Source organism: Larimichthys crocea, chromosome X (genome assembly GCF_000972845.2).
Source record: "Larimichthys crocea isolate SSNF chromosome X, L_crocea_2.0, whole genome shotgun sequence".
NCBI lineage: Eukaryota > Metazoa > Chordata > Actinopteri > Sciaenidae > Larimichthys > Larimichthys crocea.
This window is the reverse complement of record NC_040020.1, coordinates 17,282,333-17,298,401: the sequence shown is the minus strand read 5'-3', so window position 1 is coordinate 17,298,401 and position 16,069 is coordinate 17,282,333. Positions and strand designations below refer to the sequence as shown.

Below are 16,069 nucleotides of genomic sequence, written 5' to 3'. Positions count from 1 at the left end.
CCTCGGTTCCAGTGAGGAAAAACTTGCCCACAAAAAACCTTTAACAGGGAGAAAAGGTGGAAGAAACCCCAGGAAGAGCCACAGAGGAGGGATCCCTCTCCCAGGACGGACAGACGTGCAATAGATGTCACGTGTACAGGACAAATCAACACAAACATATTGTACAATTACAATGACTGACAAAATGACAATGAATCACAATGAATGATAAAATGACCACAGTAGCAGATATGGTAGCAATAATGACATTAATAATATGTGTAGTGGACGTCGTGCAGGCTCACAGCAGCAGCCACGATCCACGAGAATCTGCTGGACGACAGAGCACAGAAACTCCAGGGAAGTTTGGTTAGTAACATGCATTAATGAGACATGTATGTCCACATATGGTAAGAGGGAGAGCGAGGGAGAGAGAGAGAGAGAGAGAGAGAGAGAGAGAGAGAGAGAGAGAGAGAGAGAAGGAGAGGGTTTTCGGTAAGGGAGATGTGACTGCATCTTCAACCAATACCGTGCCTGGCTAGGCATAACCCTGGGGGGAGGGGGAGTCCCCCAGCAGTCTAATCCTATAGCAGCATAACTAAGGGATGACCTGAGCCAGCCCTAACTATAAGCTTTATCAAAAAGGAAAGTCTTAAGTCTACTCTTAAAAGTGTTGACCGTGTCTCCCTCCCGAACCCAGAATGGTAGTTTGTTCCACAGAAGAGGAGCCTGATAGCTGAAAGCTCTGGCTCCCAATCTACTTTTGGAGACTATAGGAATCACAAGGAACCCAGCATCCTGAGAGCACACTGTTCTAGAGGGGTAGTAAGGTATTATGAGCTCTTTTTTTGTCCCAGTCCGGGGCCAGGGTGATCCCGTTTAAAGTAACTAAGTCTCTAGTTTGGGTCCAATTACAAGAACTTCAGTTTGGTCTGAATTTAACTTAAAAAAATTGTAGGTCATCCAACTTTTTATATCCTTAAGGCATGTTTGGAGTTTAGTTAACTGATTGGTTTCATCAGGCTTGATCGACAAATATAATTGGGTGTCGTCAACAATGAAAATTGATAGAGTGATTCCTAATAATGTTCTCTAAAGGAAGCATATATAAACTAAATAGAAGTGGTCCAAGTACAGAACCTTGTAGGACTCCATGACAAACTTTGGTATGCATGGAGGATTCATCATTGACGTGAACAAACTAAGATCGATTTAAGAAATACGACTTAAACCAGCTTAGGGCGGTTCCTTTGATGCCAATTTGATGTTCCAGTCTCTGTAAAAGAATTTGATGGTCAATGGTGTCAAATGCGGCACTAAGATCTAACAGGACGAGTACAGAGATGAGTCCTTTGTCTGATGCCATTAGGAGGTCATTTGTAACTTTGACTAATGCGGTCTCTGTGCTATGATGCAGTCTAAATCCTGACTGAAAAGCCTCAAATAGACTATTGTTATGGAGAAAGTCACACAGCTGATTAGCTACAGCTTTCTCAAGTATCTTAGACAGAAAGGGAAGGTTTGATAGTTGGCTAAGACGTCTGGGTCTAGAGTGGGCTTTTTAAGAAAAGGTTTAATTACAGCTACCTTAAAGGACTGTGGTACATATCCTGATAATAAAGACAGATTAATCGTATCCAATAAAGAATGACTAACTAGAGGTAAAACATCCTTGAGCAGCCTGGTTGGGATGGGGTCTAAGAGACAGGTTGACGACTTGATGAAGGTCGATGGGAGAAAAAGAGTCTAAATACATATCAGGTTTTACAGCTGTTTCCAAACTTGCTGTATCAGAATGCAGATAAATGCCTGTTGAGGGCAAGAGGTGATGGATTTTGTCTCTAATAGTTATAATTTTATCATTAAAGAAGCTCATGAAGTCATTGCTACTTAGACCTAAGGGAATAGATGGTTCAGTAGAGCTGTGATTCTCTGTTAGCCTGGCTACAGTGCTGAAGAGAAACCTGGGGTTGTTCTTATTGTCCTCTATTAATGAAGAGTAGTAGGCTGCTCTGGCATTACAGAGAGCCTTCCTGTATGTTTTGAGATTATCTTGCCAGACTAGATGAGATTCTTCCAGTTTAGTGGCACGCCATTTGCGTTCAGATTTACGCGTCCCTTGCTTTAATTTACGAGTCTGCTGGCTATACCATGGTGCTAGCCTTCTTTGTTTAATTGTCTTCTTTTTCAGAGGTGCAATAGAGTCTAGAGTTGTCCGTAATGAGCCTGTAGTACTATCAACAAGATGATCTATTTGTGAGGGGCTAAAGGAAGCAGACAAGTCATCTGTTACAGTTAGACATGGCATTGAATTCAATGCTGAAGGAATCACTTCTTTAAATTTGGCCACAGCACTATCAGATAAACATTTGCTGTAGGGGTTTCTGCACAAAGGCTTATAGTCCAGTAATATGAACTCAAAGGTTATTAAAAAATGGTCGTAATGAGCCTGTAGTACTATTAACAAGATGATCTATTTGTGAGGGGCTAAAGGAAGTAGACAAGTCATCTGTTACAGTTAGACATGGCATGGAATTCAATGCTGAAGGAATCACTTCCTTAAATTTGGCCACAGCACTATCAGATAAACTGCGATGTTTTCCAGGTTAGGTGAGTGAGGCTAAGAACAAGACTTTCAAATTAATTATAATTTAGTTTAGGTTTAGGATTTATTAATAAACTTGAGTCAAATATGGCTCCAACTCCACCACCTCGACCAGTACTTCGAGGAATATGAGTATTATAATGACTTGGAGGAGTAGATTCATTTAAGCTAACATATTCATCCTCCTGCAGCCAGGTTTCAGTGAGGCAAAACAAATCAATATCATAATCAGATAATTATTCATTGACTAAGACAGCTTTAGATGACAAAGACCTGATATTCAGGAGTCCACATTTAATTCTCTTATTTTGGACTGTTGGAGATGTTGATTTAATTTTTATTAAGCTTTTATGATGAACTCCTCTTCTGTTTGTTTTATCTTTAAATAATGTAGGTAGACGGGGGACAGACACAGTCTCTATACTAAAGGACTGGGTGGGCAACTGCTCTAATGGAGGCGCAGAGAAGCGTGTAAGACTGCAGCTCTGCTTCCTGGTCTCAACTCTGGGTTGTCGACATGGTTTTGGTCAATTAATAAACTTGGCCATATTTCTAGATATGAGAGCTGCTCCATCCAAAGTGGGATGGATGTCGTCGCTCCTAATCAGACCAGGTTTTCCCCAGAAAGGTGTCCAATTGTTTATGAAGCCCACATCGTTTGCTGGACACCGCCTCGACAGCCAGCGGTGAAATGACGACATGCGGCTAAACATGTCATCACTGGTCACATTGGGGAGGGGACCAGAGAAAACTACGGAGTCCGACATCGTTTTGACCTCCGATTGGCGTAACCGGGTGTCATTACTGCCGACGTGAATAACAATCTTACTGTATTTACGCTTATCTTTAGCCAGCAGTTTCAAAAAAGATTCGATGTCTCCCGCTCTGGCCCCCGGGATGCATTTAACTCTCTGGTGTCGCTAACTTCATGTTTCGGACTATGGAGCTGCCAATGACCAGAGTTGGCCTCTCAGCGGGTGTGTGTCGCTGAGCGGGGAAAATCTGTTTGAAACGTGGAGCGGTTGGTGGTGTACCGTGGGCTTCAGTTTGGGGCTATGCTTCCTTCGAACAGTCACCCAGCCTCCCGGCTGCTCGGGAACTACCGGGGGACGGCTAGCTGAAGCTACCTGTGGCTGTACCGCACCGGCTACAGGGGACTGGCTAACTATCTGAGCTACTGACTGTTCGGTGGTGCGGTACCGTGCCTCTAACTCACTGACCCTCGCCTCCAGAGCTACAAATAAACTACATTTATTACAAGTACCGTTATCACTAAAGGAGGACGAGGAGTAACTGAACATGTGGCACACAGGGCAGGAGAGAGGAGGAGAGGAGAGAGAAGCCATTGCTATCACTAGGCTAGTTAGTGTGGCTAACAGAAACTGGTGAAACTAGCAGATAGTGGTTACTAGAGTTAAGAGACCTGTTCGTGCACAGACAGAACAAGTCAAAGGATAGTGCAGAGATAAGTAGATAATCGCTAATGTGAGAAATACGAAAATCTGTTTAGGTGAACAGAGCAGAGAGCACCGTGGCAGCAACACCGATAACCGGAAGTGACACAATACGTTACCGTAAAGCACGTCGTCGTTATGTCCAACAACAACATATAATATACTCGATCACATAAAGAACACATTAGGTGTGCCATGGAAACTTTTTATTGACCTGAATTCATTTTAAAAAACATTATGAACATACAGTACTCACAGAAAGTTCAGGATATTCATCTTTCAGATGAAATGAGTTCACATAAAACACACTCTGACCTTTTCCAGGTGAACTTCATTTGACCTCTAAACTTTTTAACACACACATGTCCAGCACATGTTCAGTGTTCCAGTACTTATTGCATAACATGCTGTTCTCTAACAAACACGTGTGATCCATGAATGTTCCACAGAATGTTCTGCTTCAGTGACAGTTTGTATTTAAACAGTCCTCTTCATCATGCTGTTCATATTCTGACATCATGACACCAAGACGACACCTGACAGTCCATCAACAGTACCTGGTCAGTGTGAGGCTTCAAACAGGAAATACTCAGCGGGAGATTAGCACTGAGCGCTGAGTGTCACAGTGTCGTCAGCAGGTTGGAATAAGTCGACCTGTGAACAGTGTGAGACGTCTAGTCGAGTTGTGATCGATGGTCAAGGTCACATGACAAGTTACTGAGGCACTGACATGTTTTGTTGTGGTATACACGCTGTTGTTGAGAAATTGCTGAAGTCAAAGGTCAATGGTGAGGTCAGGAAGGAAGAAAGTGTTCAGGAGCCTCTGATGTCTTATGCTGTATTATTTATTGACGCTTGGCCAAGGAGAATTAGAGACACTCTCAAAGTACATCAGAAGTGCCTGAGTTGGTCTCACGTTCTGCCGAACTTGTGCTGGTGCATCAACCTTAAACCCAAAGATAACACCACAAATACTACACGCCCCAGAATTAGTCCAAGACAATGTCGTTATCCATGGAGGTGTTATTGTCAGCATATTCTGGTCTGGAGACACAGATGTCTGTTTACACAGATTGGAACGTCAACGGCAAACTCTCTATTATGTCTAGGAAGGCAGCAACAGGTCTCTTTGACCCTGGCCACCACAGTGTTGAGATATGGTGGCACCTAGTCTAAGACAAACAATTAATACTGCCGTGACCTTGTGTAACCTAAGGACAGAAAATTCCACAACACACGCCACTGTTGTTAGCTTTAGTTTGAATACATTGAGATGAAGAAAAGGCTGCTGCATGCTTCTACTTAAATATCCTACTTTTTATGATATAAATCTCTGCAGCATGAACTTTTTACATTTTCCATTTTGAACTGTTTGAAGTTGTGAAGGTGTTTTCTGGCACAGGGCACGTTTAAGAGTTCATCAAATTAAAGCTGATCAAAATATTTTATAAATCAGATTTATTTCATGTATATAAATCCTTTAAACATAAATTCTCAGCCTAAAAATGGATTAAATCATTATTTTATTTTATTTTTATTTAAAATTTTTCAATTCTTCAGAATGGGTGAAATACAGTTTTATCAATGAACACAAATATAAATTATATTTACTTCTGACCCTTCTAACTCTGAAATATATGAATGAACTCAAACCTTACAATGCTCACCTCACACAAACAACTGAAACTAAAAACTACTGAAAAAACATGTGAGAGCATTTCAGTGTGTTGTGTCAGAGGGACATTTCACTAGTATGTGTAAAAGCTCTTTAGTAGTGTATGTAAAAGCATTGAACTTGTATGTGTGAGAGGTTTCAATATAGTACATGAATGCATTTGGTTTCATATGTGTATGTGAGAGGAGAGTTCTGAATAATGTCCCTAATGGCCCCTCATAGAAACATGTTGGTGTTTGCAGAGTTCAGTCCAGCAGACAGAGAGCAGAGTCTCCAGGATCCAGCTGTCTGTCTATCAAGAGTGACTGGTCCAAAGCTGAACCTCTATGGTTCAGACATGAACCTAGACCTTCAGACTCAAAGTAAGAGACTGTTTTTACTGTAAACTGACCTGATGAAGATAATGTTAATAAAGTGTTTATGTTTAATGAGACAGACAGACAGAAAAAAATGTTAATGAATGTTCATGACAGCAGGAGAGTTGAAATCAAATCATCTTCATCACAGACTGAAAACTGAATTCAAACAGAAAAGTAACAACACTTTTACTGTGTGAACATCTGAGCTTCCAGACAGTGTCGTCCAAATCTTGATCTTTGTCACCAACAGTCAACAAATCATTTGAGTGATAAAGAAATGTCTTCACAGAGAGAGGAAGAGGAGTCATGTTCCTGTGGAGGAGCAGCTGTCCTGCTGTGTTTTGTGTCAGGACGTCCTGAAGGATCCGATCTCTACCAGCTGTGGACACTGGTTCTGCAGACACTGCATCACCTCATACTGGGACCAGTCTGCTTCATCAGGAGACTCCCCCTGTCCCCAGTGTATGCAAATGTTAATTTTGTTACATATGTTTAATTTAATTTATTTGATTTCTCTGTACACATTTAAATTTACATTTATCTCAGGTCAATTTCAGCATATGGTTACTGTGTAAGTTAACTCCAGGCCAGTGTAAATCTGGTTTGTGTGGTCACAGCTTCAAAAACCTGCAGCTACATGAGTGACTGACCATGAATGACTGACTGAACTCACATTTACAGGAGCCAACCTGAGATGGTCTCCTCCCTCAAAGCAAAGCCACGTCTGGAGCTAATCTGATCTGATCAACACGTGTCTGTGCTGGTGACCAGAGAGAAAACTCTCTGTGTGTTCAGCCCATCATAAAAACTAGATTTTGTTCTTATGTAGCAATCGGGACTGCAACTTCTAACAAACAAATGAAGCGGCATGGTTTGGAGTTTACAGTTTAAACACCAACACCGACACAAAGTCAGAGGCCAAGAGAAAAAGAAGCATCTCTGATGTTAAACCAAAACTGGACTTTCTAACATTTACTTCTCTAGATATTCTTCTATCCATCACTTTTTATTGCTGATGAAATAATCAGCAGATTGTCACATTTTCTTTGTTTTGTCTCAAACTTCTTTGTCTGTTTTAGTGAGTAGTGGTCTGCAGGAAGTTTTAGATGAACATAAGATCAGTCTGAAGATGAGATGTGAACGTGTGACTGAAGGAAGTGATGAAACAGGAAGCGGAACCCTCCTCAACAGGATCTACACTGAGCTCTACATCACAGAGGGGCAGAGTGAAGAGGTTCATACCCAACATGAGGTGAGGCAGCTTGAGACAGCTTCCAAGAAGAAGAAGACCCTCCATGACATTCCGATCAAATGCCACGACATCTTTAAAGCCTTACCTGACCAACAGCAACACATCAGAGTCGTTCTGACCAACGGCGTCGCTGGCGTTGGAAAAACCTTCTCAGTGCTGAAGTTCACTCTGGACTGGGCAGAGGGCTCAGAGAACCAAGATGTCAGTCTGGTGGTTCTGCTCTCGTTCAGGGAGCTCAACTTGATAAAAGATGAGCGGTTCAGTCTTCTCACACTGCTCCATGTTTTCCATCCAACATTACAGAAGGTCACAGCAGAGGAGCTCGCTGTCTGTAAACTTCTGTTCATCTTTGACGGCCTGGATGAAAGCAGACTTTCACTGGATTTCAACAACAAAGAGGTCGTGTCTGATGTCACACAGGAGTCATCAGTCAGCGTGCTGTTGACAAGCCTCATCAAGGGGAACCTGCTTCCCTCGGCTCTCATCTGGATAACTTCCAGACCTGCAGCAGCCAATCAGATCCCTCCTTCATGTGTTGACAGGGTAACAGAAGTACAAGGCTTCACTGACGCTCAGAAGGATGAGTACTTCAGGAGGAGAGTCAGTGATGAAGATCTGTCCAGCAGAATCATCTCACACATCAAGACCTCCATGAGCCTCTACATCATGTGTCTGATCCCAGTCTTCTGCTGGATCACTGCTACAGTTCTGGACCACATGTTGACCAAAGATCAGAGAGGAGAGCTGCCGAAGACCCTGACTGACATGTACTCACACTTCCTGCTGGTTAAGACAAAGAGGAAGAAGAAGAAGTACGATGTAGGACATGAGACGAGTCCACAAGAGTTCACGGAGGCTGACAGGGAAGTTCTTCTGAAGCTGGGGAGGCTGGCATTTGAACAGCTGGAGAAAGGAAACATCATGTTTTACCAAGAAGACCTGGAGCAGTGTGGTCTGGATGTCACAGAGGCCTCAGTGTGCTCAGGAGTTTGTACAAAGATCTTCAAAAGAGAGTGTGTGATCTTCCAGAAAACAGTCTACTGCTTTGTTCATCTGAGCGTTCAGGAGTTTCTGGCTGCAGTCTACGTGTACCACTGTTACATCAATAGCAGAAAAGTACTGGAGTACTCCTTAGAGAAGACACCCTTGGATGTTTTTCTAAGGGAAGCCATGCAGAAATCTCTTAAAAGTAAAAATGGTCACCTGGACCTGTTTGTTCGCTTCCTTCATGGCCTCTCTCTGGAGTCCAACCAGAGACTCTTAGGAGGCCTGCTGGGTCAGACAGACAACAATCCAGAAATCATCCAGAGAGCCATCAACAACCTGAAGGAGATGAAGAGTGATCATATCTCTCCTGACAGAAGCATCAACATGGTCCACTGTCTGATGGAGTTGAACGATGACTCAGTCCATCAGGAGATCCAAGAGTTCCTGACGTCAGAGAACAGATCAGAGAAGGAACTCTCTGAGATCCACTGCTCAGCTCTGGCCTATATGCTGCAGATGTCAGAGGAGGTTCTGGATGAGTTTGACCTTCAGAAGTACAACACATCAGATGAGGGAAGACGGAGACTGATTCCAGCTATGAGGAACTGCAGAAAGGCTGTGTAAGTCCAGATGTGATTATCAACATTATAAAGCAATGTAAAGCTGAAGCCATCAGTATTAGAGTAAAGATACACACTTTACACACATGCACAATATCAGACTTCACACTCTAAAAGTTTTCTTTAACTGGTATTAAAGCTGCTGATTGAAATAATTCTAGATGTGTTACACTACAAACGTCTAAAAAAATCATTTTTGTGTTTATTGCTATCAAGTCAGTGAACACAAGTAGCTTCTGTCATCTTCTAACGCTCTTTGTTTGGCTGATGGAGGCTCCACACAAATCCAGCAGAAAAACTTAAGGACTGTAGAGTTTGTGCTGAAAATGTTTTGACAGTCTTTTTATTTTTACAGTGTATACAGTGTGTTTCTATAGTGTCTCTGTTTACTGTTCTTCTTCTACACACATACACAGACATGTATTATCTGTGATCTGCTGAAGCTAACATCACTTGAAGTTTGTTCATTCCAGTTTTCATGCACTTCTTGATATTATGTTTGTTTCTCAGCCATTTCTGAGCTGTTTCATGTGAAGGACTGTTCTGTCCATTTTCACACTTTAAACAATCTCTATCATTCTTGTTTGATTTGAGAGGATGTGAGTGGAGGCCATCCTCCCTCTTAAAGAGCCAACAGAACATCCCCCTCTTCATCCTCATTCAATGAACAGAGCTACTTTAAATGGTTTAGTTCCCAACAATGAATTATTTTCATGTTTTGCTCCATGAGAGATGAGTTTGATTTCTAAACAGTAAGGAAGCTCTCTCTCTTTCCCTCTTGTCTCTGCTAGTATTTGGTATTTCAGGTGTTAAAGACGGGTGAAGTAAAGATGTTAGTCGAGTTGCCAACAGCTCGTTACGTTACTGTAAGTGTAATCATCTATAGAGAGAAGAGGAACGTGAGAAATGATGTGCGGGGGAAATAGATCATTGATTTAAAATGTGTTAAGACCAAATAAATAGAAATGAAAAAGTTAAACGTGACATGACTGAGGTAAATACATTGAAGTGCAGTTCCAACCTGCAGTGATTTTACAGCTCATTGAACAACGTGTTCAAATAAAGCTGAACACAAATCACATCAGCCTGTTCATCAGGATATGACATATGTCTACATTACAGTCATTTGACAGACACTTTGTCTACAGCCACAATTTGCTGCATTCATTGTGTTGCTCAGGGACACTTTGACATGTGGACAGGAGGAGCTCAAGTTTCAAACCACAAACCTTGTGATCAATGGCTGACCAGCTCAGGCTGAACAACTGACCAGCTGAGCTACAGATGCTAATGTTGATGTGCTTTGTGATGCAAAATGCAGTCCAGTCCAGAGTCCATTTTTAGAATAAAATGTCAGATTTTATTTGACTAACGTTTATATTCTCTGTCATCACAGACTTTCTCGCTGTAGACTCTCAGAGACTCACTGTGAAGTTGTGGCCTCAGCTCTGAAGTCCAACCCCTCCCATCTGACACACCTGGACCTGAGTGACAACTATCTGGAAGATTCAGGAGTGAAGCTTCTGTCTGCTGGACTGGAGAGTCCAAACTGTAGACTGCAGACTCTAAGGTCGGTTCATGTGTTCTGCTCTTGTCCAGGGTATATATACCAAACTTAAATCCAGAACAGAAGTTTGACATTTCTTTCAGTCTTCTGGTTTTCTTTGTTTGTCTGAGCACAAATCACAACAGCTCTCAGGTTTTCCCCGAGAACTTTTTCCAGCAGCAATGCTGCTGTGTCCGTGTCCATGAGGACGTGCCGTCGACACGTATTCATGAGACTGCTCTGAATGAAATGACCTGAAGGAATCCTCAGACAGGATTACACACGTTTGGATTCTGTCACAGTTTACAGCTTTTGACATTTCTCTGTAGAAGATCTAAAAAATGTAATGTCACAACACAGACATTTACTACTCAGCTTTGATTTATTTACAAGTCAGCAACCTCCATCAGCCTCCATCCGCCTGTGAGCATTGATTTTTATTGCAGAGCTCTTCTGTAGTGGAGCTCAGCAGTGAGGCGGCCATTGATGCTCTCCCTGTAGACTGTTCTCAGGTCAGTCTCAGAAATACAACAAGTACAAACAGACGTGGAGATCATGAGGTGAGGCCAGAGACCAGCTGATCAACTTTATTAAAATGACATGTTCACTGTGGAACACTCTCTAGATCCTGCTCCTCACTGCTCCTCTCCTCTCCTCTCCTTCAGTTTCCAGTTTGTGTGTGGAGCGTGAGTGGTGGTGGTGGTGGTTGTGAGTGGCGCGGAGTTTTGAACTGGTTTCTGTTTCTGGTTTTTCAAACTGCAGCATACTGAAGAGACTGGTTGGTTTTGACCTCCTTGATGAAAAGAAACGGTTCCATCTCAAAAAGCACATCACAACTTTGAGAAAGGCAGCACAGAGTAGACCTGTTAGAAGAACCAGAAAGTAACAAGCAGAGATGGGAAGTAACGAAGTACAAATACTTTACTTCACTATTTATTTTTGTGCCAACTTTTGACTTTTACTTCTTACATTTTAGCATAAGTATCCGTACTTTCTACTCCCTACATTTTCAAATCAGGGTCGTTACTCTTGCGTTTAGATGGTGATTTTTTTTTTTTTTTAGCACATGCACAAAAGCTGCACGCTGCCTGTTACGCTCCTCCAGTCTTTGAGGTCGCTTTTTGACTTTTTGGCTTTTTTCTCTTTTGTTTGTTTTTGTTTTCTTCACTGTAACTGTGGAGTCCTACCCTCTCTAACAAGGTTGTTTTTAGAGAGTTTTTGTGCTTTTGTCGTGTTTTTTCTTTGTGTTGTTTTTTAAAATGCTGCTTCCACCTGGACACGCTGCCTTTGTTTACTCCGGGGAACAGCTGATCGCGCTAATGCCGGCCGGTATAGCAGCAAGACCAGCCGATATACCAGCTGAACTCTGGACCTGTCACATCACAACCAAAGAACAGCTCTGTAGCCCGGATGTTATATATATATATATATATATGACACAATGTCCTTAGGGAATCCATGGATGTAGATATTTTGCATCATGATTTGAGCAGTTTCTTTAGCTGAGGGCAGCTTAGGTAAAGCAATGAAATGTGCCATATTGGTAAAACGATCCACCACGGTCAGGACCGTGCTGTTACCTTTCGAGACCGGGAGCCCCGTGACAAAGTCCATAGATATGTCCGACCATGGTCTGGAGGGGATGGGCAGAGGTTGCAGGAGTCCCATGCATGACCCAGAGGATGTCTTGTTGCGAGCACAGACCGAGCATGCTTTGATGTACTCCTGGAAGAACCGTTGGGAGATGATGAACATGGTTCTTCGGACTCCCGGATGGCAAGTGAGCAGCGAGGTGTGAGTCCAATGAATAACCTGTGGGCGCAAATCGACAGGGACAAACAAGCGATGCTCTGGGCACCCACTAGGTGGGGGCGTCTCACCATTCGCTTGCTTCACCTCTTGTTCTATCTGCCAAGTAACCACTCCAACCACACGGTTCAGTGGGAGGATGGGTTCTGGTTCCTTGGCGGCAGGCTCAGGGTCGTAGATGCGTGACAGGGCGTCTGGTTCCCAGGTTGCCGACATCATAGTTTGGCTCTGCTTTAGACAACCGCCGTGACAAGAACGCGCAGGGATGCATTTTCCCATCCTGCTCCGACCGTTGAGAAAAGACCGCCCCAATCCCTTCGTTGGAGGCATCTACCTCGACCACAAACTGTCGCTGAAGGTCTGGCATAGTGAGGATGGGGGCCGAGGTAAAGCGACACTTGAGGGTCTGGAAGGCTGTTTTGGCCTCTGGAGCCCAGTGGAAACGCACCTGAGAGGAGGTAAGAGCATGGAGAGGGGCAGCTATTGTGCTAAAACCTTTGATGAACCGCCTGTAAAAGTTAGCAAAACCAAGGAACTGCTAAACCTTTTTGCGGCTATCAGGTGTGGGCCACTCGGTGACAGCGCTAATTTTAGCCGGGTCCATCTGCACTCTTCCAGGAGCTACAATGAAGCCCAGGAAGGAGACGGTGTCGGCATGGAATTCACTCTTTTCTACTTTGACGTAAAGATTGTTTTCCAACTGTCTTTTTAGTACTCTGGTCACATGGTCTCGGTGTGTGTCGAGGTCAGGGGAGTAAATGAGAATGTCGTTGATGTACACAAAAACAAAAAGGTCGAGAAAGTCCCTAAGTACCTCATTTATCATTCCTTGGAACACAGCAGGCGCGTTGGTTAATCCGAAAGGCATGACCAGGTATTCATAATGACCGCTTGGGGTATTAAACCCTGTTTTCCACTCGTCTCCCTCTCTTATTCTAATTAGATGGTAAGCATTGCGAAGGTCTAGCTTGGTGAACACCTTGGCCTGCCGGAGCTGGTCAAACACAGAAGACATGAGAGGAAGTGGGTACCGATTCTTTATAGTAATGTCATTAAGAGGACTGTAGTCTATGCACGGTCTCAGGGACCCGTCCTTCTTGCCCACAAAGAAGAAGCCGGCACCTGCTGGTGACGATGAAGGGCGGATCAGCCCCGCCCTCATTCTCCTTTCCTCTCCCCTCTCCCCTCTCTGCTCCTCTCCTCTCCTCTCATCTCATCTCCCCTCTCCTCTCTCTGCTCCTCCCCTCTCCTCTCTCTGCTCCTCTCCTCTCCTCCCTTTGCTCCTATCGTCTCCTCAGTAATGACAAGCAGCTAATTAATGCAGCTAACTGTGCTGTTAACATTAGCTTGAGAAGCTGTAGCATTTATGAACAGATAAACTTCCTGTTAATCTCTGTGCACTGCTCTGTTCACTTTTCATGCTTCTCCGTCACTTTCTCGCTGATTGTTGCACAATGCCATAAGGAGCTACGCTAACCTTACTTATACTAACATTACTCTAACATTACACTAACACAGGGTCGGACTGGGAACAAAATTCGGCCCTGGCATTTTTCCTCTGGACCGGCCCACCATTGGACCGATAAACCCACCCCCAAACCACACACACTTAAACATTCTTCCACCCACCCATACTGTAGCCCCAAATACCCCATAAATAACACAGAACATAGTATGCTCCATGAAGATCATGTTGTACACCTCATTAAACTTTGGAACAGTCTACTCACAGCACTGATTTGAGCTACAGAGCAGACAATTAACTCTGAACATATAGGGGTGGTGTTTAGTTCGGTAGCTTAAGCAACCACTCCATATGCAAAGGCTTGCTGCGGAGGCCCAGGTTCGACTCCCGACCTGTGTGGCCCTTTCCCGTATCTTAACTCGGATTTTCTCTGCTCCTCCTTTCCTCTTTTTAGAACCTCTGTCGTCCATAATCTATTATAATTAATAGACGTGCAACATACAGTATGAAGTTTATCTATAGACTGTATATGATTCTATCCCTGTTTCGGTTTCACATAAACCTAGCGGCTGCATGGACGCATCCATTTGAGGGGACAGGGGAGGGGGGGTGTAAATCGTAACTTCTGAACCTGTCATGAAGAGGCAAATATTAACCGATATTAGCCAGTGCAATCCAAAGCCTATTCCAAATGGATGCAAATGGGCCACAAGTCCATTCTGGGCTGCTGGGCAAATGTTGCAAAGGCTACAAAATAACAATATACATACAAAAAAACATCGGAGGCCACCAGCCCAAATGTGGCCGAGATGGACCGGCCCATCTGGCATTTGCACGGTAGCGCATTCTGCCAGTCCGAGTCTGCACTAACACCACGTTTACATTACGCTAACATTACACTTATATCACGCTAACGTTATGCTAACATTACACTAATGTACGTTAACGTTAGTTAACATTACGCTAACATTACACTGTTCCATTAACATTACGCTAACATTATGCGTTCTGGAGCCATTTTTGCCCATTTTCACACCTCACATATGATCGAACTTGTCCTACAGATTAAATGCTAACGGCTTCAAACATGCCCAGGCTACTCTTAAGCCATGGCGGATTAAAAGTTATTGAAAACTTTTTCTGAAGTGTGAACGGCGTGGCCGTGACGATGACTCAAAGTTTGAGGACTCGCCACTACTTGCCACAAAACACAAAGTTGCATATAACTTGTGGGTACATTGTCCTATCCTGACCAAACGTCATAGGGTGGACGCTGGACACGGCCTGAACGCATACATAAGCTCATACTCACAGTCACCTATAGTGCCACCTGCTGGTGGTTGGACGCTTCACATGTCAAGGTGTCACGCCTATCTGGATCGCTGCAGTGTTATCAGATTGGCTCATGTAGGGCTTCAGGACTTGGTGATGCTTCCTGGTGAAAACAATGACGCCACCTCATACGGTGTGGGCGTAGCCAGGCGGCGAAAGTCGTGTGATGGGGTTTGAACACCTTTTCATCATAGCACGGTCATGAAACTTGGCACACATGTCCACCCTGACGACCTCGTCAATATGTGAAGGGTATCGTGTGTTGGCAGGGCTAAATGGCTCTATAGCGCCCCCCATAAAATTTTCAAAACCCCCCTGCCATTGGGGATACTTTTGCATAGGTGGACGAAATTCGCTACACGCCTCCATCATGCCCAGATGCACAAAAAACCCTCTGGACGCCATGGTGCCATATGCACAGGAAGTCGGACATTTTGGGTGGAAGATGCAATTTGGCACCATTTTGCCCAATTCCACACCTCGCATATGACCGAACTCGTCCTACAGATTGAATGAGTGAATAAAAGTTATGGAAATCTTTTCAAAAGTCTGAACGCTGTGGCCGTGGCGTCCCCTCAAAGTTTGATGACCCTCTGTGACTGCAATGACAGCTTTCCATACTTGTGGCTGTGTGTTTGTCTCCCTCTGGTGGCCAAAAGCTAGTTTGCTGCAGCTTCTTGTTGTGATGTCGTGATGTACATGTATTTTCGCGGCCTGCTCTACAATTGACGGACGGGTGTGCGATGCGCGTGGGACGGCGTCCAGCACCTACCCTGTGCGGACGTGTGAGGGCCCGTACATCGCTGCTTGCAGCTTTAATTTTCATTGTTATGCTGACGACACCCAATTATATTTATCGATCAAGCCTGATGAAACCAATCAGTTAACTAAACTCCAAGCATGCCTTAAGGATATAAAAAGTTGGATGACCTACAATTTTCTGATGTTAAATTCAGACAAAACTGAAGCTCTTGTAATTGGACCCA

The 16,069-nt window shown here is 43.8% G+C and overlaps 1 protein-coding gene across 1 annotated transcript; it reads left to right on the top strand.

Moving 5' to 3' along the window:
* Nucleotides 1–4,556: 4,556 nt before the first annotated feature.
* On the top strand, nt 4,557–8,935 carry LOC109141913 (protein NLRC3). The gene is made up of 4 exons (XM_027282583.1): nt 4,557–4,598; nt 5,936–6,075; nt 6,362–6,534; nt 7,152–8,935. The coding sequence occupies exons 1-4, from the start codon at nt 4,557–4,559 to the stop codon at nt 8,933–8,935; spliced, it is 2,139 nt and encodes a 712-aa protein (XP_027138384.1).
* Nucleotides 8,936–16,069: the final 7,134 nt, after the last annotated feature.

What these genes read in the sequence shown, in the direction of transcription:
- LOC109141913 (XM_027282583.1), top strand. Translation starts at nt 4,557, where the DNA reads ATGACACCAAGACGACACCTGACAGTCCATCAACAGTACCTG. An exon ending in CAGTCCATCAACAGTACCTG is followed by an intron (nt 4,599 to 5,935) that starts GTCAGTGTGAGG and finishes GGCCCCTCATAG; the next exon opens with AAACATGTTGGTGTTTGCAG. An exon ending in CCTAGACCTTCAGACTCAAA is followed by an intron (nt 6,076 to 6,361) that starts GTAAGAGACTGT and finishes ATGTCTTCACAG; the next exon opens with AGAGAGGAAGAGGAGTCATG.